The sequence below is a fragment of the Girardinichthys multiradiatus genome, chromosome 14 (assembly GCF_021462225.1).
Source record: "Girardinichthys multiradiatus isolate DD_20200921_A chromosome 14, DD_fGirMul_XY1, whole genome shotgun sequence".
NCBI classification, from domain to species: domain Eukaryota; kingdom Metazoa; phylum Chordata; class Actinopteri; order Cyprinodontiformes; family Goodeidae; genus Girardinichthys; species Girardinichthys multiradiatus.
Genome location: NC_061807.1, coordinates 42,365,271 through 42,391,934, shown reverse-complemented (window position 1 = coordinate 42,391,934; position 26,664 = coordinate 42,365,271). Strand labels below are relative to the sequence as shown.

General features: G+C 40.0%; 1 protein-coding gene across 1 annotated transcript; it reads right to left on the bottom strand.

Moving 5' to 3' along the window:
• Positions 1–1,823: 1,823 nt before the first annotated feature.
• Positions 1,824–26,660, bottom strand: arsj (arylsulfatase family, member J). The gene is made up of 2 exons (XM_047386616.1): positions 26,340–26,660; positions 1,824–4,906 (listed from the first exon to the last, which is right to left on the bottom strand). Exons 1-2 carry the CDS (start codon positions 26,651–26,653, stop codon positions 3,505–3,507), a joined length of 1,716 nt encoding a protein of 571 aa, XP_047242572.1. The 5' UTR covers positions 26,654–26,660; the 3' UTR covers positions 1,824–3,504.
• Between the last annotated feature and the right edge of the window lie 4 nt (positions 26,661–26,664).

Sequence of the window (26,664 nt, the reverse complement as noted above, 5' to 3'; positions counted from 1 at the left end):
GCAGTCGTGGGGTGGATCAGAGAAGGACAAGAACCTGAGTACAGGAAGGTGGTGGACCGCTTTGTGGCATGGTGTGGAAACAATCATCTCATTTTGAACGTGACTAAAACAAAGGAGATGATTGTAGATTTTAAGAGAAACAGGAATAAGTCAAAAACTATTTCTATCATGGGAGAAGAAATGGAGGTGGTGGAGGAGTATAAATACCTCGGTGTTCACCTGGACAACAGACTAGAGTGGAGATGCAACTGTGAAGCCGTCTACAAGAAGGGACAGAGCAGACTGTACTTCTTGAGGAAGCTTAGGTCCTTTGGTGTTTGCAGCAAGATGCTGAATATCTTCTATAAGTCTGTTGTGGAAAGTGTGATCTCTTCTACCATCATCTGCTGGGGAAGCAGCATCAGAGCCAGGGACTTAAAAAAGCTCAACAAGCTGATAAAAAAGGCTGGCTCTGTTCTGGAGACTCCTCTGGAACCTCTGGAGATCATTGTACAAAGAAGGATTCTTCATAAAATAAATAACATTATGGAGAACCCTGAGCTTCCTCTTCATGAGACTGTCCTACAACAACAGAGTGTCTTCAGTCAGAGTCTTCTTCAGATGTGCTGTAAGACGGAGCGCTACAGGAGATCCTTCCTGCCCACAGCCGTCAGCATCTACAATGGCTCTTTGAAGAAACCTTCATAATATGAGCTACAACAACATTTAATTTCCCTTTGGGATTAATAAAGTATTTTTGAATTGAATTGTATTGAATATAGTAGATAGTGAATATCAATGGCCTGAAAATGGAACCTTGAGGAATCCCACATGTGATCTTTGTTTGTTGACATTTACAATATTCCAAATTACACAAACTAGTCCAAGCCCGCTAAATCATAGCATATATGCATATATCTATTAACTTCTCATTGAACCAGGATGGTGGTGTGAATGTTAATAGAATAACATGAGCCATTTCTGACATTGTGTTTGAGTTGGCAGAACTCTGGTTGAGGCTAAACAGTGTTTCTCCATAATAAAAAACACTCCAGAGTTAACTATTGTGTGAACGACACCGACTGCTGCAAACCTCTCCATAGGGCCCAAGTTAAAAAAATCAAAACTTTTCCTTTAACATTTAATGTAAAAAAGCACCATGTTTGTATCAATGTACAATAGTTAAACAAGATGTGAATGAATTTTCAGAGAAAATCTGACACAAAGTACAGATCAGAAGCAGGGGGATCCCAGTTAGGGTGGATGGAAAAGATGTGGTGTGCAGTTTGGCTCTCAGTCTAAGGGAAGGCCCCTCAGCTGTTCAGCTTGTTCCCAAGTACTTTAATCCTTTAGACAGGGCCAGAACCCTACAGGAGGTGACATGCAGATGTTCTGAGGTCATGAACATTTAAGCCACCTTGTATCATCAAACGAGTTAACTGGCCTGTTAATCATTCACTAGCAAAATGCATATCTTGAGTGTAAAAGTTTGGCCTTTGTTTACATAGGTGCCAAGCAACAGATGCCTTTCAGTCTGAAACTTATGATCGCTCCATGTAATTAGTTCCATTCCTCCTTTTACATAAACTGCACCATCTAAGCAAACCTTAACTGGTGATTTTAAGGCAATATTAAGGACTATTTGGAAGAAGACCAAGACTATCACACTTAAGCTCCAATGATACTGAATTTTCTGTTTATAAAATACTGAATAGGCTTGTGGTAACTTCTGTCTGTTATATATTTTTCACAAAAAATTACTTCTGTTTTAAAAATGGAATAAAGAACATTTGGCTGCAATGAACTAACCAAAGACATGTTAAAAGATAGCAGGAGACAAAACGTTCAATGCCTAAGGCTTTATTTCTCTCCTTGAGTTAGATTCAGGTTGGCCTGGTGCCCGACCAAACGCAAGTCTTCTGAAAGAAGGAACAAAGTCTATTGTTCTAAAGCACAAACAGAGTGTACTTATAAAAATCAACATATTTGATCACAAACATCACATGAATCCTACATCTGCTAGGACAATACTGTAGCACCACAATGAACAACATGATAGAACTACCTCTTACTTTACTACCACTGTATTTATGGTAACTGACAAAAGAAAAAATGGATGTTCTACTGTAAGTGAAACATGAATTATTAAAGTGACAACAGTTCATTCATGTAATAGATTCTACAAAAAAAAGCCACAATTAAATGCTCCAAACACTGAACTGAGGTCTTTACTGTCTGGGCATGGCGTCAGTATTTGAACAAGTCATTGTCAGGCACTCTGAAAGCTCCATCAGCACATTTAATACACTGTAGTGCTGTGAAAAAGTATTTAGGGTACTCCCTTTCAGATTTCTTCTGCTTTTATTATTTGGTAATTTTTTTCAAATGATGATTTCATTTAATAAAGAAAAAAAGCATGGGCCAGTTATTACCAGTTACTGATGGCAGTAGTTGCCATCACAACCAGTTATTATGTTTAGGAGGTAATTATGTTTTCACATATAGTCATGTTGTTTTGGATAGCTTTTTCCCTTTAACCTGTTAAGCCCTAAGAGGTTTTAGAGGAATTTCCGCCAGAAATTACTTTAAATATATCAAGTATAGTTTCACAGTTATTAGGCCTACATGCAAATGTTTGATCTGTGTAAAGGTAAGACAAAAAATTATGTTTTTCCAGTGGAACCACTATTGTAACTGTTACTATGTTTGACATATTTGTGATTAAACAAAGAAAAAAATTTAAATTTTTGAGCCTCGCCAAAAGTTTTTTCTAAATGAACATTGCAAAACATTATGGAATTCCGAGGAGATCCCCCGGTTGCATTCATCCACATCTTCAATATAACTGCTGCAAATTTGGACTGAATAAGTTGAAGCATATATGTTCCACAAAAGCTTTAGAGGGCAATGTGCCAGACGGAAATGGCAGTTAAGCAAAGGGTGCCAAAACCTTAACTAATGTGTTTTTCACCTCATAAAAAGGAAAGAGAATCTGGTCAAATAAATGTGCTGATTTCCATTGTTGGAGTCCTGCATATGACATAACCTTTGGTTATGACATTTATCCTGTGTATCATCAAAATGTAATGTTGGAAACATAACTGAAAGCTAACGCAGTAGCATGCAAGCTAGCAGCCGTCAGACAGCAACCAGCAGACTGTAATGTGCAAGCAAATTACATCACCAGAGAAGGTGCTAGAAAGACAAGTTATTCCTTGTTAGAAAGGTGAGTGTTTAAGTTGCTGTAAAAAAGGGTCAGTTAATAAAAGCTATGTCACGCCCCTTTTATTAACCTTAAGAGGTTAATAAATGAAATCATCATTTGAAAACTGCTTTTTGTATTTAATCATGTTATCTTTGTGTGATATTAAAATGTGTTTGATGATCTGAAATATTTAAGTGAGACTAGAAAGCATAAATTTGTAACACTTTTTCACTGCAGTGTATTGTGAAGTCCAGTTAGGCAGCCTGGAGTTAGAATCCCTGAGTAAAGGCAGTCTGAGGCTTTATAATAAATGCTTTAAGCTAATGTTCTGCTTTGCGTTTCAGCTTTTTATTCTTTGATTTAATTTTCCACCTTCTTTTACCAAAATGGTGTTTAAACAAGTTATTGTATCCCTCCTCCTCATCCTCTCGCTCCTGCTTCTCGTCCTTATACCAGGGTCCCCACACCCCTCCGTTGTACTGAGGGTTGGAGCGTAGGTCTTTGGCTGGGTAGCGTACTGGCACAGCGGTCTTGTTGTAATGCACCAACCGCATCAGCATCTTTTTCACTATATGTGGGTAACGCTGAGACAAGTCTATTCGCTCATAAGGATCAGCTGTGATGTTGAACAGCCAGACAGATTTACCTCTGTCCCAACGCACACGTTCATTATGATGGCGAGTGGTTAGCCGCTGATTGGAGAAAGTCTGTGGAGGCACCCAGTCGCTGTAGCCCGGCACACCGGTCAGTAGCTTCCAGTGGCCAACTCGGAGCGCAGCTTGGATGGCTGTGTTCCATAAACCATATCCCGCCTTCCAAGAGCCATTCTTGGCTTTGGTGTAAATTGGGTCGATGTTATGTAAAATGTCTAAGCGAGGTGAAGGCCGACCTTCACTAATGGCCTCCCAAATATCATATCCATCCAGATTTAGATCTTCATCTAAGGTGCCCCCACCCAGGGTCACCAGAGTAGGAAACCAGTCAGTTATGTGGACCAAAGATTGACATTTTGACCCTTTTTTTACCAACAGGGGACTGTGAACAAAACCCACTCCCCTGATGCCACCCTCCCAATAGGTGGCTTTACTCCCCCTCAAGGGCCAGTTACTTCCACCAGCTAATGGCTGGCCCCCGTTGTCTGTGGAGTACACTATAACCGTGTTGTCATAATAACCAAACTGCTTTAGGGCTAGAGTGAGGTTGTGAATGGCTTCATCAAGGCAGGAAACCATGGCCGCATATTTACGCCGATGTGGGTTTGGAATTCCCTTGTAGCGCTCGAGATAGCGAGCAGGAACTTGCAGCGGAGAATGAACTGCCTGGTAAGCTAAGTAAAGAAACAAGGGTTGTATGTGAGGATTGTGACTGGCCAAGATACTGACAGCCTTTCTAGTGAACATCACAGTAGAGTACAAACCACGGTCCTGTTCCCAAGCAGCCTCTTCCCCTTCATACAGATCATAGCCACACATACCAGGGCCTTCACATTTGTAGTGACTGTAGTAGTCACCGCTTCCGAGCAGGGATCCAAAGAAAGTATCGAAACCACGCTGGGTGGGAAGGCAGCCACGTTTGTAAAAGCCCAGGTGCCACTTCCCCACCATGTGGGTGGAGTAGCCTGCTTCTTTGAGCTTCTGGGGAAGGGTGATGTTTTCCAAGGGAAGGCAGTTGGGCTGGGTGGCTCGAATGATAGAATGTTGGAGGCCTGTATGGATCTGATACCTTTGTAAAAAAAAAAAAAAAAAAAACCATTAGAAGATGAACACATACAAACAGTAAATTCTCAAGTATTTACAAAAGCAGCAGGAAGAATGGAGTCCACCTTTTGGCTGATATTAACCTCAAATAGTGGTGCTGTCAGTTTGATCAGTTTTTCCTCTTTCTTTCTTACAGTACCTTGCAAAACTTTACATACACCTAAAATTATGTACTATGTCAAATCACATAAAAACAAAATATTTTTTGACTTTATTCCACGGTAAACAAAGAATATTCACATTTTCTTGTTCTAGCATTTCAAAAGTGTCCAAAACTGACCGACTGGAGATTTGGTTTGATTTGTCAGTTCATAAACACAATGAAAAAAAAACCTCTTTAAAATGGTCAGTGATGTTGCTTAAGATTTTGTGAATCGGACTGTGTCAACTATTGATGACAATGATAAACTGTTGAAATCATTTTGGGGTTGTTTTAAAGAACATAAAATCCATTGTACAAGTTGTACTTGAATGCACCATAGAAGCACTGGTTGCGGGAAAACACCTACCGGGACAGACTTATCCCGACACCAAACCAGTGTGAGGTCACATGTCCGTTGCTATAGAGACTGTCATTGTGTTGGTGGCTGGTTGAACGCAACAGTCAGCTGGATTTAGACTAGCCATTTTTTCCTCTGAACCAGTTATGTCTAGATTCAGCTTCACCTCATTTCAGGTGAACGTAATCACTGTAGTTGAATAAGATACTGCAATGTTACAATTTAGCAGACTTTAGTAATAGTTGAGAGTACACTCGGCTTTATTATGGTGTCATTTTTCAAGTTGTTCGGGGGAAACCCCGAATTCCACAATTTAGTTTTGTGGTCTTATTATAAAGGATCCTCTTCAGCTATCCCTTGTCATCATTTAGTCAGACCGGAACTCTGGAGGCCTCTTTTAGAAGCAAACATATTAAATTCTGGCTGACTCCCTTTTTCAACTTTAAATGAAAGCAAGACACCCTAGAAACACAGAACCAACACAGTGTCTTCACCCTTGTCTCCTGTTCTAAACCACATTTGCCTCTGAGGTTTGTGGTGTGAACTCAAACTGTCATAAGGAGAAAAGGATAAGACAAAGATCTGGTTTAGTTGTCAGAAAGGAAGTTTAAATTACAAGAGAATCTTACTGGTCAGGCTTAGGAAACCACTATTCCCCATGGACAAGACAAAGGTCTACAAAGGTTTACACCATTAAGTGTTGTGTACAATGTTCCAAACACAACTATAAAAATTGAAAACCCAATCCTACAATTTGGAAAAAACTAAACATTCTTCCAACTTTCTTCACCAATAAAACCTGTCAACCCCTTTTACCAGCATTTTTGTTTATTAGTCTCATTATGATCCAATTAAAAAGACTATAAGGCCCCAAACACAGAAGCAGTCCTGATAAACAAAAAGGCCAGACTGGTAAAGACCCACTGAAAGCAGTTACTGTCTGTGGCTTGTATGGCCAAACTAAATCCTTTAGAAATATATTTGTGATCAACTGGTTGAGATTAATGACACCTATCTTAGCAGGTTTTTGGATTGTTTTAGGTCAGAGCATTTTTGATGGAGAAATGTACATCCTTGTAGTAGGTACCAGAATTGACCAGAGCACTCGGCTCAACTGGGCAGAGAATGCCAAAAAGTTTCACATCTTCATTTGCTTAACTTTTACAATGTACTTTCGAATGAGAGTTGGATCTGCTTATAGAGTGACTCAGGCTGACCCAAATACATAAAATCACCTGAGATTACAACCTTTAATACTTGTGCTACTGTGGTCACACAAACACCAAATGAGGTATTGCAATGACTTTAAACTTTCCATTCAATTCAATTCAGTTTATCTAGAGGGAATTCACAACAATCGTTTCAAGGCACTTGATACGATATTAGTACGATTAAAGTTAAATGTCAAGTCCAATCGTATGGTCAGATTCCAAGTCAAGTGCATACATTTCAATTTGATTCTGGTTATGAAACAATGCAGTGAAGTTCAGTTCATTATTCAAATAGGTAAAAGGTTTTCTATGAAAGGAAACCCAGCAGATCACATCGAGCCATTGACTTGCAGCATTCACTCCTACTGGACGAGCATGTAGCGTAGCTTGCATTGAGTTGTTAACTTTGCAGCAAACCCTCACACTGAGCATGCATGTTGTAAGGGTAGAAAGGAAAACTCTTTAATAAGAGAAAACCCCAAGCAGAACCATAACCAGGCTCAGTGTGAGCTGCCATCTGCCACACCAACTGGGGATTTGAGAAGACAAAGCATACACACAAAAAGGAAGCACTGATCTAAGAGTACTTTCTATGTTGAAGAAAAAGCAAAAAGTTAATGGCCGCAGATAGTTCCTTTAGTTTATTTATCTAGGAAAGAAACACTGCTAAACAGAAAAACAGTCATACAAAAAGTTGAATGGCTATGTCTAGGAGAGATACAGGGCCAAGTGTATCATCTATAAGAGAACATGAAGTTATTGGCAGCAGTAGCTTAGCTGATATCCCTCTTTAGGAAGGGGCCATAGCTAAACAGAACTCCAGTGCTTTGGTCGGTGTTTACATCCCACCACAAGCCTGCACATCAGAGCCTGAAATACAGCTTGTTGAGTGGAAACCAGTCATGGCAGAAAAACATCCAGACTCCCTCTTTGTTCTTTGTGATTTTATTAGCACAAACCTCTCTAATGAAGTACCAAAATACAAACAACATGTAAAGTGTCCCATGAGAGACACAAACACACTGGACCACTGTTACACAATAGTAACAGAAGCATATTGTGCTGTTCCCTGTGCAGCTGAAAAACTGCACCTCTAAATTAAAAACCTCTAAGCTTGTGGCTAGGACTGTTCAAGAGGCTAGGACTGATGAGTCAAGGTAAATGTAACAGGCCAGTTTTGACTTCACAGATTGGAGTGATTTTGAAGCTTCAGCCACTGATCTAAATGAGCTCACTGAAACATTCACTTCCTATACCTGTTTTTGTGAGAAAGTGCATATAGACTAAGACCTTTCTTACATACAGCAACAAAAAACATAGCTAACTTGACATCTGAGGAAGACCAAAGAAGACGTTTACAGCAGAGTGGACCAGGCCCTGTATGAGCAGGCAATAAACACACTCACCAAGTTTAAGTCATCTAAAAGAAGCTACAGTGAAAAGTTAAAAAGCAGCTTCTCAGCTAAAGACCCAACAGTAGTTTGGAGGAGCACGCACAACATGACTAACTACAGGAGCACATCCCCACACACTGTGATGACCCCCCGACTGGCTGATGACCTCAACCCCTTCTTCTAAAGGTTTGAAAAACAGGCATTCAACACATTTGCCCACACCCCACTCTCACATAAAATGACTATCTGCACCCCCACCAACAACTCTACAACCCCCTCCCCTCTACCCTCTGACTCCCTGCCAGCACTAAAGATATCTGTGGAAATGTAAATAGGCTCTTTAATGGGGGTTTTCACATGACATCACGGTCACGTGACCACAGCTCGGGATCACCATTTTGGGTGGCAGGTGCATCCTGCTTTATTTGTTTTAGTGTGATCAGTGAAGCAAAACTCCGGACCATTCTACCATATATGGTGAAAACTTGCTTAATTGTGGGTTGTGCTGCATGTGGTGGTCAAGACCAACGTTCATTCTACCATCTGCCAGCTGTGATAGAAAATCAGTGTGAGAAAACAAAAACACTGAGTACACAATGTCTATTACTGTGGCTGAATCAGATATCCAGGGTGGATTTGGACAGCTTGAATCTCACCCACGCCCGAGTGTGCAGTGCACATTTTGTGACAGGTAAGTAGATAATGCTCACCTACATTTATTGTAATAATAGTCTGTCAAGATCGTGAGCTGATCAGTTGATTCTGAGCTGCGTGGCAGCACTCAGCGCTGTGACCTACTTCAGTAAGCTGCGCTCTCACACCTTAATTTTTAAAACAAGGGGCTTTAAAACAATATCTATCTATCTATCTATCTATCTATCTATCTATCTATCTATCTATCTATCTATCTATCTATCTATCTATCTATCTATCTATCTATCTATCTATCTATCTATCTATCTATCTATCTATCTATCTATCTATCTATCTATCTATCTATCTATCTATCTATCTATCTATCTATCTATCTATCTATCTATCTATCTATCTATCTATCTATCTATCTATCTATCTATCTGTATACAGTATATATCCATCTATATATATAGATAGATATATACACACATATATATATATATACCTGTCATTATATATATATATATATAATGACAGGTATAATTTTTAGATCTGGTGACAGTGCAGCACTCTGCCTGCATGTAATTCAGAAAGCTGATGTGTCCTTTTTCTTTTCTCTCAGCCTTCAGGCATGGTTTATTATCTGTAAATCGTGAAACTACATGTATGACCTGCTCCGACCATAGTGGTCCTTAATATTATTGTAGTTGTTCTTGAGCTTTATTAACTTTTCCCTTTTCCCTGCTCTCAACAAAAACCTTCTCATTTCTCCTCCTCCCATGGCCAATCAGTGAACAGCAGTCTGTTCACGTCACATGTAGTCCCTACTCAGCCCCGGTCGTACCTGCTCAGGAGCAGGGACCACGAATGTAGGTACTGGTACCGAAAAAACAGTAATGGAAACGCCCGCAAGAGAGCCGAGTGGAGTCGAGTAGGGCCAAATCGAGCCAGTGGAAAAGGGGCATAAGAGTGTCAAAAAGGACTGTTTAAAACCTATGCTTGAAAGTAGACAGGGTGTGTGCCTCACAGACCAAAACTGGGAGCTGGTTGCACAGGAGAAAAGCCTGAAAACTAATGCATCTTTTCCACTGAAGGTTCCAGCTCCACACGTCCCTACTCCGCTCTATCACTTTACTCAGCAGGGAACTTGTTTCATTTCCATTGAGTCACTGATGGCTGAACTTACGGGTTGAAGCCCCTTCCTTTCTCAAAGACTCTGGTCCAACCTCTGTCTTGTCTGCATTTAAAAGCAGAAAATTTAACGTCATCCAGGTTTTTATGTCTCCAAGACAGTAGACAGATTTATCAGCATTTGGATAAATATATCTCAGTATCATCAGCATAACAGTGGAAATGTATCTTATGATTTAACATATGTCCATAAATCATCTGTAAAGAGACGTCTATTCGCCTATTAGTTTTCACAGACAACTTTCCAAACAATATGGACCATCTGGCCCATTTTTCTTCTTTTCAAGTGTCCTGTCAAGGCATTTCAGGCATAACATATTGAGAAGCTGGTTGACTACAGGTGCCAGGTCAGATTTGCTCTACAAAAGGGATATCTCAAAATGGAATCCTAATTCCATGACTGACTTTATTAAATCAAGACTGGATCCAGCGTCAAAGTAGGCAGGCCACATTAACAAGTTTGTATGACCCTGATTATTTTTATGTTGTGTATGGGTGTGTGTGTGTGTGTGTGCGTGCGTGGAGGGCTGGGGTGAGCGCATGTGTAGAAATTAGTGTATTTGTGTTGAGGTGTGTAAACAAGTTTGCTACCTAGAAGTGCTCAGTTGTTGTTGGTGAGAGCGGTAGACGGCCAAGAACAGCAAAGGACAGGTTGACTCAGATCCTGAAGGCTGCAGCAGCCCTAAGCAGACAGACACAAAGGCATCACCTTCAGGGCAGCCATACGCCCCGCACTGAGTTATGTCATCAAAAAAAATGCAGAAGCAGAGTGAGACATGGGGCAGCAAGGCCCCCCGACCCAGCCACACCGCCATCTCCTGCTGTGCAGGAGATGGCGGTGGTTTATACCCCCAGCAGCATAAACCACCAAGACCCCCAATCTTTAGATTAAACAAACTTTTCTTTGACAATATAGTTGTTGGTCAACCCTTACCACCGCTGCTAGAACCATATTCTTTTAGCTACCCTAATCCACATAAATCAAACTTATCACAGTATTTTGGGGTCAGCTGCTGATTTGCTAAATAAAAAAATGCCATCTGGGTTTATGTCTGCAAAATGGTTGAATCATCTTAGGAAACTGTAAAGCTCTGTTTAAAACTTTGCAAAACTGGGCCAAACAGATGAACAGCTGGTTCCCAGGACCTTCAGACGTCTAACTATTCACAAGGTAATACACATCACTGTTCGGAACCTGATACCTCGGTTAATGGCCTTGTCTTTGAGCTCATCGTGAGAACCCACTGACTCTGGAGGGGGGCAAAGAAAGAGTTTCATATGGTGATGGGAATAATGTCTTGTCAGTTGGTGGTCCAGGGGCAAGTCTGAAATCCAACTATCAACAGGATCAGTGGTACACAGAGAGTGCATTGTGGGTCCATAATTAGACATTGAAATGTAAATGCAGGAAACAATGAAGTGGATGGGTATTTGAGGAAGAGGATCGGTCATGGAGATTCTTTGAAGTAAATGTTCTAATGATGCCTAAAAAATGTTTGTATGATTTTTAAAAACATGCTCAAAAAGATAACACACTCACATACTTTTCTGACTTAAAGTGAGCACATTAAATTAGTTTAATTTTAGGTTACTCTCTGTAGGCTTCGTCCTTAGCATCTGAAGTTAGCATACAATTCAGCAGCTGTATAAAGGACTGTTTGTTTTGCTACTGCTGTTAAAAGCAAACTTGTAAATGATGTGATGAGACGTTTGTAGGAATGAACCACTGTTTCTGTAGCATTGGTTTTCTCCTGTTTATTTAGTTAGGGAGGTAACGTCTTGTCATTTGGTTTATCGGTTATTTCATTAGGTAAGTGTTGCTTATGGGGATAGTTCCTTTTGTTTGTTATTTTCGGCCTTGGTTCACTCTAAAGGCTAAGCATCTCCTCCTTTGTAAGCAGAACGTGTGTTAACAAACAGCTTTTAATATATCAACAGACTGCCTGTTGGAACTTACAATTGTTGTGGCTGTTGAGATTTGTCGAGCACTGGGATCACTCATAATATGTTACGATTTGAGCCTCCCCTAGACGGGTCGTAACATATTGTTATTAATAAAACAGAAAAGTAGAAGCAAAATGTGAGGAACATTGCTTTTTTCTGACATTTAAAATGTGTAACACCTGAGAGATGAAATTGCTCAAAATCCTGTTTATCTCCCTCTGTTTCATGTTGACAGAGCTTTTTGAATGTAGAACATACGTCTGCTCAGGTTGTCTGTTCAGATTCTTTTTAGCATCAAAATAAGTAGTACAAACATGTGGTTTAGGCCCTATGAACTGCTGGACTCGATATAAACCACTGATGGCAGATATTCTGTAAAACCAAGAAAAGTCCTAATGGGTTATAAGACATCAGTTTACTGAGATCCAGTCCAGCATTATGCAGGTTGACTTCCACATTGTGGAGATAAAAAAAGGTCGATCCCCTTATGCCTGTTGTATAGTTCACACCCTGCTTGAAGGGATGTCTTAAGTCTTCTGAAACTAACCATATTAAATTTGGGTTTGTGACAGGCTCTGTGCAATGAATGCCAGGGTAAAAATGTTTCTGTGTGTACATGGATGTGTTCACATATGCATATGCTTGTGTAAGGATATATATATATATATGTATATATATATTTGGGTTTGCATGTGTTATTTGGTGTATATGTGTATGTATGATGTTTTTGTTTGTGGTTTATGAAATATGCAAAACAGTTATATTTTATTTTCATATACATGATATGCAATATGATGATTGCTTTGTTGCCTAGAATGCAGCATGTGCACAAGATCTCTTATAGGTATGTTATATTTGGGAATCTCAGGGATTTTATTGCTGTAGTTTACACCATCTGGCAGAAGGATTAACAATTGGGTACAATTACATTTTGTTACTTAAAATGTTCAGCAATGCACACTGTTCTTATTGAACAAATCGGTAAAATGACATGAAATAATTCTAACCAGAGTTTTTCATAAAAAGTATTATATAAAACCTATTTATATCTGTAAAAAGAGGGCACTTGTAATAGCTTTCACTCAATAAAATGAACATAGTTTCCACAAGTTAAGGACAGAATGAATTTAGCCTTATTATTTTACCATAAATGTCCATAAAACAACTTCTTGGAAGTAATATGCTTAATTATCTTCAATCTCAGCATAAATTAATCCAGTTTGTAAAAGGACGTTTTTCCACTTCTGATTTTTATAATACCTAAAGGTTCCAGCCATGTAAAGGGAATGTCACGCTCACTGCTGCCTGCATAACCTCAACAAATCAGTCCTACAGTCTCTGACTAGAAAATCATAAAAGGCTATAAATAGGTTCCAAACTGCACATAGGTTGACTTTACAGGGTTTAACCAACATGAAGGACACTTCCAGGTAGACATGGGTCTATGGGTGTGAGATTCTTACTGTATGATGAATGTGCACAAAAATCCTAAAGTTTACAGTATTAATATATTTGAAAGAAAACTGTAAATATAAATGTATAAAATGCTCTATTTGCTCAAATTTAAACAAAAAAAAATAAATCAACAAAAACTGCAGTTGCTGCTAAAATGTGATGTGTGGTGCTCCTTTAGTTTCCATACCACGACTGTCTGGGTTTTTCTAATGGGAAATGTTTCCAAACAACAGAATTTCTCTTTCTGTAAGTGAAGGAAAGGTGTAGTATCCTTGTTTGAAGCAGCTGATTGGCAGTGTGCAGCAAGAGTGGGGGGAGCCCTGTGTTATTCTATGCCCAGCCAGAGAAAACTGACTTCTTCACATTCTCTGGTATCACATTAAAAGTACTGTAAATCCTAGAAATGGTATGAAGGAAATGTTTTGTGATTTTGAACATGGTGCACCTTGATACGGGTCACTGGCCCATGTCTACTTCCAGGAGCATAAAACAATCGCTGTAGTTATTCCTGCCCTCTGACATCTTCTCTCTCCTTTGCTGCGGGATCTCCATATGTTCACTTGACTGGTTTATATGGGTCTTTTAAAACTAAACATAACAGGAAAGGGTAACCACAGTCCAGGGCCTACGCGTTGTTGCATCATTTATTTATCTGATGCATGCAGACAGCAAAGCAGAGAAACAGCTGGTGGCTTACTTCCATGTGTGATCACATGTCCGAGTCAGCACATCCACTTTCCATGCAGCTGAATTCATGCTGATAATGCTGGTTTATTTGTACAAGCACTGATCTACAACACCAATGAATCACACCATTACCTTCAAATCACAGTGTGCTGGTACATGTCCACATCCCATAAGTCAAGTGCAATGGCCGCTTCCCCAACTGCCTTGGTTATAGAAGTTCCTAAACAAACCTGCTGACCGGGCTTCTACTTCACATGCCTCTTACATATGGTTCAAATGAGCAGCCCACATTAAGCCACTCTGCATTCCATCAAAGTCAACCCTCCAGCGGCTTGTCTCTTCCTTTTGGCAACTGCATCCTTTATTTCCTTGCTATCTCTGAGGTCTTACTCCTTCTTTTGCTCTTTATTCAGCAGCTTCTTTACTGAAATAAATACATTTTAGGCAAAAAAAAATATCCAACTCTTCTCTCTGTTCATTAAATCCAACCCAAATAGTTTTGTGTTCACCAATGACAGAAGAGCTTTTTTGGGATTTAATTACTCTCCTTCCAAGCAGCCAGCATCTAAATACATATGGAGTCCAGAAAGCATACTCTGTCTTGTGTTTTCTTGACAGACAAATTATTTAGTAATGTTCAAACCCAACAATAACATGTCATTGAATATTAAACGCGTTTTCCATTAGAAGAGTAGTTATTTGACCAACTGGACAGAGATGGGATACGTTTACTCCATAAGCCTTTCTGGCAAGTACTGTAAGTTGTGTGGCTGTAACAACATATCCAGCTCCAAAAAGCGAAAGGATATATGATACCCTGGGATCAGGCAAGCTGACAGCCTTGCCTGGGCCTGGCACAAGATCTTAGATGGGCCCCAACCCATGGCATTCTGTACCTGGTAGATTTTATTGAATATTTACCATTTAAAGCCATAGTTGATACCACATTCTCTCTCCCCCATTCTTCTTCTCTCCTCGTCCTCACTCCCTTCTTCCCATTCCTATCTGCTTTATACCATATTTCTGAATTTTTGAGATTATCTTCTAAAATCAGGTTTTAGAAGATATTCCAGCATAGAAGGCTCCAGATTCCTCAAGATAAACCTTTGTAGTCAGACACAGATAACACTGAATGGTAATATTGCATCCCTTTACTGGTAATAGTTTTCAAACATTTTTATTTTATTTTATTTTTTCATTGGTTTTCTTGTTCCTTTTGTTGTACATAGTTTTCTTTATTCCTTCATTTTGCTTGGTAGTTTTAGTTGAATTATTCTAGCCTAGTGAAGAGTTTGTTGATTGAAATATGTTTAACTTGGACTTGAATTGTTATAGTTAAATTCATATATTTTTTAGACGTTGTTGTGAATTTATTCTATAAGTGCACAGAGTTTTGCTGTTCATTAATGCCAGTGCTCAAATCATCTATTGTTCTAATACCACTGCCATATAGGGCTGGTATTCCCAGGACAATGCTTGACAGACTGAATGGCTATTTAATTAAATAATAAATAATTTAAGCACCCTGATTACATAACATATGTACCTTAAATAAAACAACTTTTCTTTTTCATAAATTGGCCTATTTAAAAAACAAAATGATCATGGTTAGATGATGGTTGGAGGTCGAAATTGTGACCCTTTTTTTCTTTACAAATTTAGTAACTGTTTTAAAAACCATTTACATTGTTTTAAATGTTTTCCATTCAATGTATAATATTCCAGTCCAGTTTTGACTCATCCACATATTGTAGGTTTTTTGTTTGTATAAATCAATTTAGCGTCATTTCCAAACTTATGGAAAACTCTCTCTTTTGTATTTTCAGGGATAAGACAAAAAATCTTTGTGTTTTAAAGAACCTGTTGGAAACATGCAGTTCAGGTTTGATCAGCCTTAGCATTTCAGATCTTGAATGGGATGATCCAATGCAGTCCAGACTCATAAAAAACTGTTAAACAGCCCACCAGTGCAGCGCTGACAGGAAGCTCTAAAACAGATGTTGCTTGTCGCCAGTGTTGGGAAAAGAGGTTACGCTAGCCTTTTTTGTTGTCAGTCATTTTGACTGACAGGGTCAAATAAATCCGGTCATAATTTATTTTTACCCATCACTTTATTTGTAAAATCATAATAATTAAACATTCAACAGCATTTATTTTCAATCATTTAAATTAATCAAATTCAGTCCGAACAAGCTGAACAGAGAATTCACATCAACCAGATGGATACATGTAACCTTTTCTCCGCAGTGACAAAAAACACTTACTGTGGTCCCAGTAACTACATATAAAAAATGACATTAAACAACTGCACTTAAAATATGAACAGATCACCTGCTGTGACCTGAACGCACAGTCTCACATCTTTCTCCTGGTCCGCATGGACATGAATTACAGACTTGTATGTGTGTAATCAAATGTCCAAAGTGGGATTGCTCCAGAGGCTATTGTCATAGGTTTTGGACTTTTGCCTCGGACAGACGACATCTCATGGCTGTGTTGATGTTGTTCTGGAGGCTGAATCTGCGCTCTGTCGCCACACTAGAGAGTGGAATTACAAGCACCACTTCAGATAAAGCTTTGATATCAGGGAACATTTTTCCAATTGAAGTAATCAGAAGTCGGCAAGACTCTCTGAACCATAGACATTAATACTAATATTATATTATTATATATGTGTATATATTAATATATAGAGGGGTTGGAAAATGAAACTGAAACACCTGGTTTTAGACCACAATAATTTATTAGTATGGTGTAGGGGCTCCTTTTGCGGCCAATACAGCGTCAATTCGTCTTGGGAATGACATATACAAGTCCTGCACAGTGGTCAGAGGGATTTTAAGCCATTCTTCTTGCAGGATAGTGGCCAGGTCACTACGTGATACTGGTGGAGGAAAACGTTTCCTGACTCGTTCCTCCTGACTCGCACACTCTGCTCTTACTGGTGCAATGTGCAATCAATGAAGACTGGCTACCAGGCTGGTCCAATTTAGCCATGAAACCTCCCACACTAAAATGACAGGTGTTTCAGTTTCATTGTCCAACCCCTGTATATTAATGTCTATGCTATGAACAAGGGGTTTCCTGATCCGGCAAGCACTCTGCTTCAGCACCCCCAGGGTAGCAAACAACTAATTAATATGCTAACTCACCACCACATGGTTGGGGGCATAAATTACAATCTGTCAAAATGACGAATGGACTTCAGATTTTCCGTCACTTGAAATATTATCACATTTCACGTCATTTTTAAAAAACGGTAAAAAACGGAAAATATTCAGTTAACGCGACCCCTGGTAGTGAATAATGGCCTTGGAGAATAACGGAGTTACTAATGGCGTTATTTTTTCAGTAACAAAGAATTCCACCTAATTACTGTTCTCATTTAGGCAACGCCTATTTTTAAAATAACGCTGCGCGTTACTACAACTCGATCATTTAAAAGTGACTTTTCATAGGAGAGCACTCACTGCTGCGGGAGAGAACAGCTTTTTAGGAGCTGTTTCTGTAGTGCATGAGAAAAGCAGGGGTGACGAGATAGAGGCATACTTGATGTCGATTGGCTGAAGAGGCGCAAGGTGGGCTTGTGTTCACGATGTACACACAAGACTGAGACTAACAAAAAAGATAAGCATGGCAATGGCGGAGAACCCCTCAAATTCAGAGACAACGTTCCTAAATTGGAAGTATAGATACTATTTTATACTCGCTGAAATTCAATTCAATTCAATTCAGTTTATTTATATAGCGCCAATTCACAACATATGTCGTCTCAAGGCATTTCACAAAAAGTCAGGTACATATATTCCAATTAATCGTAACCATTGAACAGTGCAGTCAGATTCAGTTATTTATTCAAATTGGATAAAATGTTTTTCTATCTAAGGAAACCCAGCAGATTGCATCCAGTCAGTGACTTGCAGCATTCCCCCCTCCCGGATGAGCATGTAGAGACAGTGGACAGTCACTGGCGTTGACTTTGTAGCAATCCCTCATACTGAGCATGCATGTAGCAACAGTGGAGAGGAAAAACTCCCTTTTAACAGGAAGAAACCTCCAGCAGAACCAGGCTCAGTGTGAGCGGCCATCTGCCACGACCGACTGGAGGTTTGAGAGAACAGAGCAGAGACATAAAGAAAACAAAGAAGCACTGATCCAGGAGTACTTTCTATGGGAAGGAAAAGTAAATGTTTATGAATGTAGCTCCTTTAGTCGTTTCACCAAGAAAGAAAGAACAGATCAACTCTGAGCCAGTTTTCAAGGTTAGAGTCTGAAAGAGAGCACATATAATTAGTTACAGTAAAAGCCCAGTCAATTGCTATGTCTAGGAGAGAGAAAGGGTTAAACACTGAAAGACAGGGCCATGTGGATCATCGGTAAAGGGTGAGCATTAAGTTGTTGCCAGCAGAAGCTTGGACGATGCCCCTCTCCAGAAAGGTGTCACAGGTAGACACAGAGTCAGGCCAGGTATAGCTTCTAGGAAGAGAAAAGAGGGAGAACATAAAGTTAAAAACTGAAATAACAGCAAACAATGCAAAATTGGAGAGTAGTGTGAGAATGTAGCGAAAAGGGTGAAAGTGGTCATTATGTCCTCCAGCAGCAAGCCGTGAAATCAAAGGCAAAAGTTATTTGCACATCATGTCGGGTAACAAGACTTAATCCACATCAGTTTCAAGCAACTCTAATTTTAATGAAGCACCTCGCATTGTCTCTCCCTACCACAATACTCTTGGCTAGGAACCTGAGCCCTGCTGCGGCCCATGTGAGTCAGAGCAGTACTTGACAATCCTACGCCATACAAAAAGAACACGGACTGAGCTAAAAAGATTGACCATCAAGTCTGTTTTTGAAAACATGCTGCCCTCGCCAACAGGTGAGTTGGAATTCATTAGAGCCTTATTGGTAAAATTCTGGCGAGAGGAGAGGTAGACCCCCCCCCCCCCCTGTGCAGAAAAAAACATTTTCAAAATACTTAAGCAATGGTTATACTAAAATGAGTGCCCAGCTAAAAGAAAAATCCTGAAAACATTTGGATGGCACACAGCAAAGGCTGTCTTGGTGTGACTGCCCATTGGATATTGGATTGAAAAAAAAAGATGCTGTCTTGGCCACTGTGAGCTTCCCTAAGTTCAAACTATGATGGCTCTGGTCACAGCAATTGAAGGACAATGCGAAAGCAAGTCTGCTGGCAGAATGCCAAAAAATTGTCCTAGATAAAGAACTGCAGCACATCTAAACTCAAATTCTTTTATTTTGAGGTGGATGAAGAGGACACCTCTGCAACAGCTGAGAGTCAGATGACAGAGTATTTTAAAGCAGGGGCAAAAGGCATGGACTTCCCGGGTTTCCTCTCAAAGAATGTTTCTATTCGATATAAGGCAGCCACCCTGTCCAGTGCCCTGGTAGAGAGACTGTTTAGCCTGGGGAAGCTTGTGCTCTCTCTAAAGAAAAACAGGCTCTCTGAGGAGAGGTTCGATAAACATTTGCTTCTGAGTTATAACCACTGGCTCAATGAATAGGATGGACAGATATACAAATGAATAGAGTGGCAGTAGTTAGTATGGAGTATTGTTTGGATTTTTATTGAAATGTCAGAAGTTGGCCAAAGCTTATTCTTTTTTAGTTATTGTTTGTTTTAGGTTATGTTTACTATTGGGTGTCTTAGTTTTACTTTACTTCTTCTGTGTTTTACTATTACCAATTGCATGGAATACAGTATAGCTATTGTTATTTACTTTTATAAACAAGAAAATAGTTGAAGTACAGTCTACATGGCTGTCGTCTGGAATGGCGTGACCCCTATTTACTTTTCAACAAAGTGTGTTTTATTTTTTTGTTATATTGCTTGAGAGCATTATTTTTCAGTGTTATGCCTACTTTATAGCCTGAATTCATTTGTAAGCATACCTCCATGGTCAAACAAATGATACTATGGATCACATTTTGCAACAAATGCAAAGGGTTTTGCAATGTACATCATACACCATACCAGGAGGTCCACAAGCTGGATGTGTCTGGACAAGCCTTAAACATTCAGTTGCTAAAGGAGTGTGTGCAAAGTGAGCACTAAGAAAGAAATATTTGTCTCACAATGGCATAGACACATTCTTCAGACATATTTCACATTCTTGTCTTTCTCTGCATTGGGAAGGGATGGTGGAGGGAGGCTGTGGGGTTGAACAGCTCAACTCTGGATTTATAAAAAAGCACTGGTTTTAAGTATCTAATCTCATCAGTGCATCTTAAAGCAAAACAGCCAGGTTAAAGATTTGTACCATGAGTTTCCTGCAGGCAGATACGGAGCCTTGCAAAAGTATTCATACTTCTTTAACTTCCTCATACCCACAAACTACTATGCATTTTATTGGATTTTATGTAACAGACCAACACTATGGAATAAGCGGTAGAAAATGACTGACTGACCAACACAAAGTAGTGTAAAATTATTCAGTGACAGGAAAATTATACAAGGTTTTCGAAATTATTTGCAAATCTGAAAAGTGTGACCCTCAAATATAATCATCCTCCTTTTCATTACAATGCATAAATTAATCCAGTGCAGCAAGTATAAATATTTCTGAGTTTAAATATCTTCCTGGCCTCAGAGGTTTGTTAGGGAACATTAGAGAACAAACAGTATCATGAAGACCAAGGAGCACAGCAAACAGGTCAGGGAGAAAGTTGTGGAGAGGTTTAAAGCAGGGTTAGGTTCTACCACAATATTCCAAGCTTTGAACATCTCACCGAGCTCTGTTCAATCTATCATCTGAACATGGAGAGAGGATGGACCAACTGCAAACTGGAAGAAAGCTGCAGAAGACTAGAGACTGAGGCAGAGGTTCATCTTCCAGCAGGACAACCCTAAACATCCAGCCAGAGCTATGATAGTTCAGACCAAAGCATGTGTCAGTCTGTAGATGTTCAAAGTTGGTCGAGACATACCCCAAAAGACCTACAGCTGTACACTTTTCAGATATTTATCTGTAAAACATTTTGTAAACCATCTATCAAATTCCTCCCACTTTATAATTAGGCGCTACTCTGGGTCTGTCTATCATAAAGCCCCAATATAATTCACCAAAGGTTGTGGTTGGAATGTGAAAATATTTAAAGAAATTCAAGGGGGTTAAATGCTTTTCCAAGGGACTATAGCATGAAATTTGTTCCCAGGCTCATGTTACTGGAGGGTTAATGAGCTTTGCTATGGTGGCATATAGCAGCTGCTCTACATAACTGCCTCTGCAGCTTTGCCACTCCACTGTCTTCGTGTCTTAATGCTTATCAGTCCACGTCTCGAAGGAATTTAAAGCTTTACCATATTTTTACTTTGGACTTTACTTTACAACATGAAACTACAATGTCCAAGGGATGTCCTCATACAGAACCAAGAATTGAAGGAGATCCGTTCATTTACTCAGGTGTATAAGAATCAATGAGTATCCCAACCTCCACTGTTTTACATTCAATAATCTGTAATATGACTAACCCTAAAGTCTTGTGTTATGACTGTACCTTACAATAAGTTAAAAACAGTAGCAGTCCAAATTACTTTTTAAATGTTTCTCTTTCAAGCATTTCATAATGTAGTAATGACAAAGCTTCTGAACTTCAGTTCCAGTAGTAAGCCTGTCATGACCAAGAGGTGTTCAGGCTTTGATTTTCTTTTATGCGTGTGTTTTTTATGTTCCCAATTTCTTGCCTTCCTCAGTTCATTCCCTGTGCTCATTATTGCTCATTAATAAATATGTCCCCTGGGTTTCTTTGTATTTCTGTTCTGTTATTTAGGCCTGAGCGGGAAGGCCTGTAAGGGCCTACTGAAATCGTAGGATTTCTTATTATTGGTCCATTGCGTCTTTGCGGGGCAATTTGGGGACTTTGGCAAGCCCCTTGATGCACACGATTTTACCCAAAATTGTCCCCTGCGTGAAATTATTGTTCCTTAGTGTCGTCGTCAGTGGACGTGGCCAAACCTCTTACGCCCCCAGACGTGAGATAGGCTGAACCGTAAGTCGTAGAGATCTGATATTTGGCACACTGCTAGAGCTCCTCAAACCTAGAAAAAAAGTCTCTTGGGGGTATGCCCTAAAACGCACAGGAAATCAGCCATTTTGGGTCAAAGGCCAATTTTTGGCCGTTTTTCACTTTTACTCACCTCGGACTTTAACGAACTCCTCCTAGGGATTTTGAGCTATCGGCTTCATATTTGGTCAATATGCAGTTAAGGCATTAGGCCTTCAATGCTGCTTGCAGCTTTAATTTTACATTAGGTATTATTCCAATCAAATCTCTGTGTATGTTTCCTCCCTTGAGTTGTAGTTTCTTTGAATTTCTGATCAGCTCATCTGTGTTAATTAGCCTCCCTCCTTCAGCCGCTCCACATCTCATCTGATTGCTCTTCTGGATTGCTTGTCATTTTTTTCTCCCCTCAGTATATAAGCTCCTGTTTTCTCATTGTTGCAGCTGGATTGTTGTGTTGTACAGCTTTATGGTCTGTTACTCTGTCCAGTTCTCTGTCCATGCTTCCTATCCTCGTTCCTCCTGTAAGTGTACATTAATTTTATTATTAAATTTATTTTAATTCTGCTTTGGTATCTGTGGTTTAAATATTGGAAATGTCTGTGTGCTGCTGCTGTTCTTGGGTCTCTCTTGAAAAAGAGATGTTTAATCTCAGCAAGATCTAACTACTTAAAAAAGGTTAGAAAAAAATAAAGTATATTATGTGTCCTCTCAGTGCTGGTCCCAGGATTGGATAAATTGGCAAGTGTCTTGTCAGGAAAGTCACCCGAAGTAAAACTTGAACCAAAATAATTCCGTAATAATTTTTACATTACTTCAATGCTGTATCAGATAAGACCCTTGTTAACGACTGCATCCAGTGCTGTTGGCCAACATGGTGCTGAACGATGCTGGACCGCTGATGGCTAACATCCAGTGAGAAGGAGAGGAAGAAAGCATGTTAGGAGGCAACAAGACAAGAGAAAATGCAGGAGTTTAGAGGTCAGAGTAGCGACTTTAAATGTAGGGACAATGACAGATAAAGGCAGAGAGCTGGCAGACATGATGAAAAGACAGAAGGTAGATATTCTATGTGTCCAGGACACCAGATGGAAGAAAAACAAGGAGCCCCGAAGGTGGTTTTAAACCGTTCTACTATGGTTTGGATAGAAAGAGGAATGGAATAGGGATCATCTTAAAAGAACAGTTTGTGAAGAGTGTTTCACAAAGGTGACTAGATTTTCACACCGGATCATTATCCCGACACTAAAAGTTGACGGTGTGTTGTTGAATTCTGTTAGTAAATATGCAGCACAAGTTAGATGTCAGTTGGAAGAGAAAAATGATTTCTGGAGCAAACTAGATGAGGTGGTAGAATGTGTGCCTAGAGGGAAGAAAGTTGTCATAGGAGCATGATTTAGTGATCGAAAACTGATAGGAATTAAAGCTGCACTATATATGATCATCCCATTATCAATGTGTGCAATATTCATATTGTAAAGGACTGTTTGGAGACCAACTATTTGTTGGCTAATATTTTCTAAGTGTTATGAACTTGCATTTTACATGTAAATGTGATATTTAGCCAGTTAGAGTCTCACTGCAGCAGCAGAAGCTTACACCAAACACAAATGCTATTGATGAAAACGCTGGAGAGGAAAGAAGATAAAAGGCAAATATCACAGGCTATATCGTCATCGCAATATCAGGCACTCCTAGGAGGAATGTGTGTGGCAAAACCTCAGGCCAAAGGGGAGAAGACAAAAGTCGGTGACGGAATGAGAAAGTGCAAAAAAGTATTCAGAGGAAGAAGGTAGCAAAGAAAGAGTGGGATAGTCACAGATATAAAGGAAGTAGACAGGACTTCGGTGAGGCAATTTAGACTCAAGACTAAGGAAATGGTGGTGGACTTTCGGAGAACACCACCCCCATACACCCCCCTCACCATCCTCAACAACACCGTGTCAGCTGTGGACCACTTCAGGTTCTTAGGAACCACCATCTCTGAGGACCTGAGATGGTCTTCACACATAGACACTGTTCGAAAGAAGGCCCAGCAGAGACTGTACTTCCTGAGGCAACTCAAGAAGTACAACCTTCCACAGGAGCTGCTGGTCATCTTCTACACTGTCATCATTCAATCTGTCCTGTCTTCATCCATCTCAGTGTGGTTTGGCTCATCCACAAAACAGGACAGGTCCAGACTGCAATGAATAATCAGGAATGCAGAGAGAATCATCAGGGCTGACCTTCCCTCCATCCAGGACTTATACAGGTCTAGGGTCAAGAAAAGAGCTGCCAAAATCTCTGCTGACCCCACACACCCTGCACATAAACTGTTTAGAGTTTTACCTTCAGGCCGTCGCTACAGGGCGCTGTTTACTAAAACCAGCCGCCACAAAGGCAGTTTCTTCCCTCAGGCTGTTTCTCTGATGAACATTTAATAGAGAACCAAACAACAGCATACAGATGTTGCAAGTTCACCTTTTTATTTATATATGTGAATATTTGTATATTGTATATATGTATATTCTTTAATGCATAAACAAAACCAGAGAGAAAAGTGTACCGGAGTCAAATTCCTTGTTTGTATGTACGAACTTGGCAATAAAGCTGATTCTGATTCTGAAACATAGCAGTAGCAAAGGAGAAGGCTTCTGATGGACCATACAAGTTCATCCTTAGAAGTTCCACTTTTGTCTTGTCAGTCCACAGACGTTTTTTTTAATCCCTTGGGAATTATCAAGATGTTTTTTGGTAAATGTGAGATGCACTTTTTTGTTCTTTTTGGTCAGCAATGGGTTTGGGTCCTGCAGAGCTTTAGATGTTGTTGTAGTTTCTTCTAGGACCTCTTGGATGAATCATTGATCCAGAATTCCTCCATTTGTGGAAAATGGTTCTCACTGTGGTTCTTTGGAGTCCCAAAGTCTTCGAAATGTCTTCATAATCCTTTCAAAACAAATATTTTTAATTTCTAGAATTTAAATTAAAATGCCTATAAAGCCATGCAGCAGATTTAATGGACATCCAGTGTTGAATCATCAAAGTGTAAATGCCCAGAACTATGTCCATCTTAAACTTCTTCTCTTGGCAGCTTCTATAACTTGCATTACAAACAAATGACAGCAGTAGCTGGTGCCCAGACAAGCTATTGAGAAGGTGCAATTTATCAGGTCAAGCAGACAATAAAGTGTAAAGTCTGATAATATGTGTATGTAATATGTGTTAAACAACTTCACAGCCTAAATTTGGCTTTCATTTTCTAAGGTTGAGACTGCATCTGTAGTGCACACTCCACCACGCTCCTGCTATTGTGCAACCTTCTTATTCTGAGCCCAAGTCTGTAAACAGCATATACCTACAGTTCTGTGCAGATGTTAGCTCCTTACAGAGACTGCAGAAAGTCTGCATGGCTGCATCCACTTTTCCCATTAAGTTTCCCGATGCTTGCCAAGTACCTGTGGTGCCCAGAAAGCCTCTTAAGATTTTATAAAAGAAAGGCACTTAGTGGAACTAGTGGAGAAGCCCTGCAATGGTGGATGTCCAACAGAAAAAACCTTTTGAATGTGTACTCCAGAACAAGACCACAACAGGCATTTCTGTGACGCTGCACATAATAAACCAAGCTCCCTTTACAGCTTCCAGCTGCCCACTGAAAATTTTCACAGATATGAAGGAAACACTGGATCTCAACATGAAAGTACTTAAAAATTACTTTGCCATCTTGAGACCATGTTAACTGGGAAATTTGGGTCATCTGAGTTTTACTTCTGACAATATTTGTTACTAAATTTAGGATTAGATGCCATTTTTGTGCAGATTGTTTGGTTAGGCACATTGGCAGCAATATGCAGAAATACCAGTTAAGCATTTCTGCATATTGTCTGAATACACACCAGCGTAAAGTGTTAGGATTCTCAGGGGGAAGTTGCAACTATGCTGTAAACCATAACTACTGCCTATGGGTTTACATTTCACCTAGAGCTCGAAAACACCATGCGATGTACAAGATAATGCAGCAAAAAGCTCAAAAACCTTCCAGTGGTTATTTCTTAAAGAAGACTGTGACTCCTAGTTACTTAGTTTATAAATCTGTTCAATTGAATTAGAAATCAAGTAATAATGTAATTTTTTCAAAGCAGCGATGAGGGACGGGGGGCGGGTATGGTGCCTTGACCCAGGACCCCTGACCTGTCATGATGCTCAGCTTTCCATTTTACAACAATCCTGCAGCTGCTGCAGGAGGTGATATCTGACAGCAACAGGTTCTAAATGAGCATGGGTCACTAATATAGAGCAAGATCAGTCTTGATACTAAACTGGAAAAATGCCTCAGATGCTGTATTAGAATAAATACTCCCAGAAATCACAGGTAGGTTCTTTACCTGCCAGTCATCAGCTGGCTCCGGGACGGGCTGCAGAGCGGCTGAACGTAGTAATTCTCCAACTTGACTCCCTGCGCCGCCAGTCGGTCCAAATTCGGGGTTTTGATCTCGGAGCCATGGTACCCAACATCCCGAAAGCCCTGATCATCCACCAGGATGAAGACGATATGCGGCTGGGAGGTCGGCTCCTCGAACTCATCTCCCCTGTTACGCAGCGTGGACTTCCAGTTTTCCCACGACATGTGCTGGACGCTCCATGCCGGAGAGATGATGAAGCTGAGGAGGAAAGCCACCAGCGGCCACCGGAGGAACATGCTTCACCCAG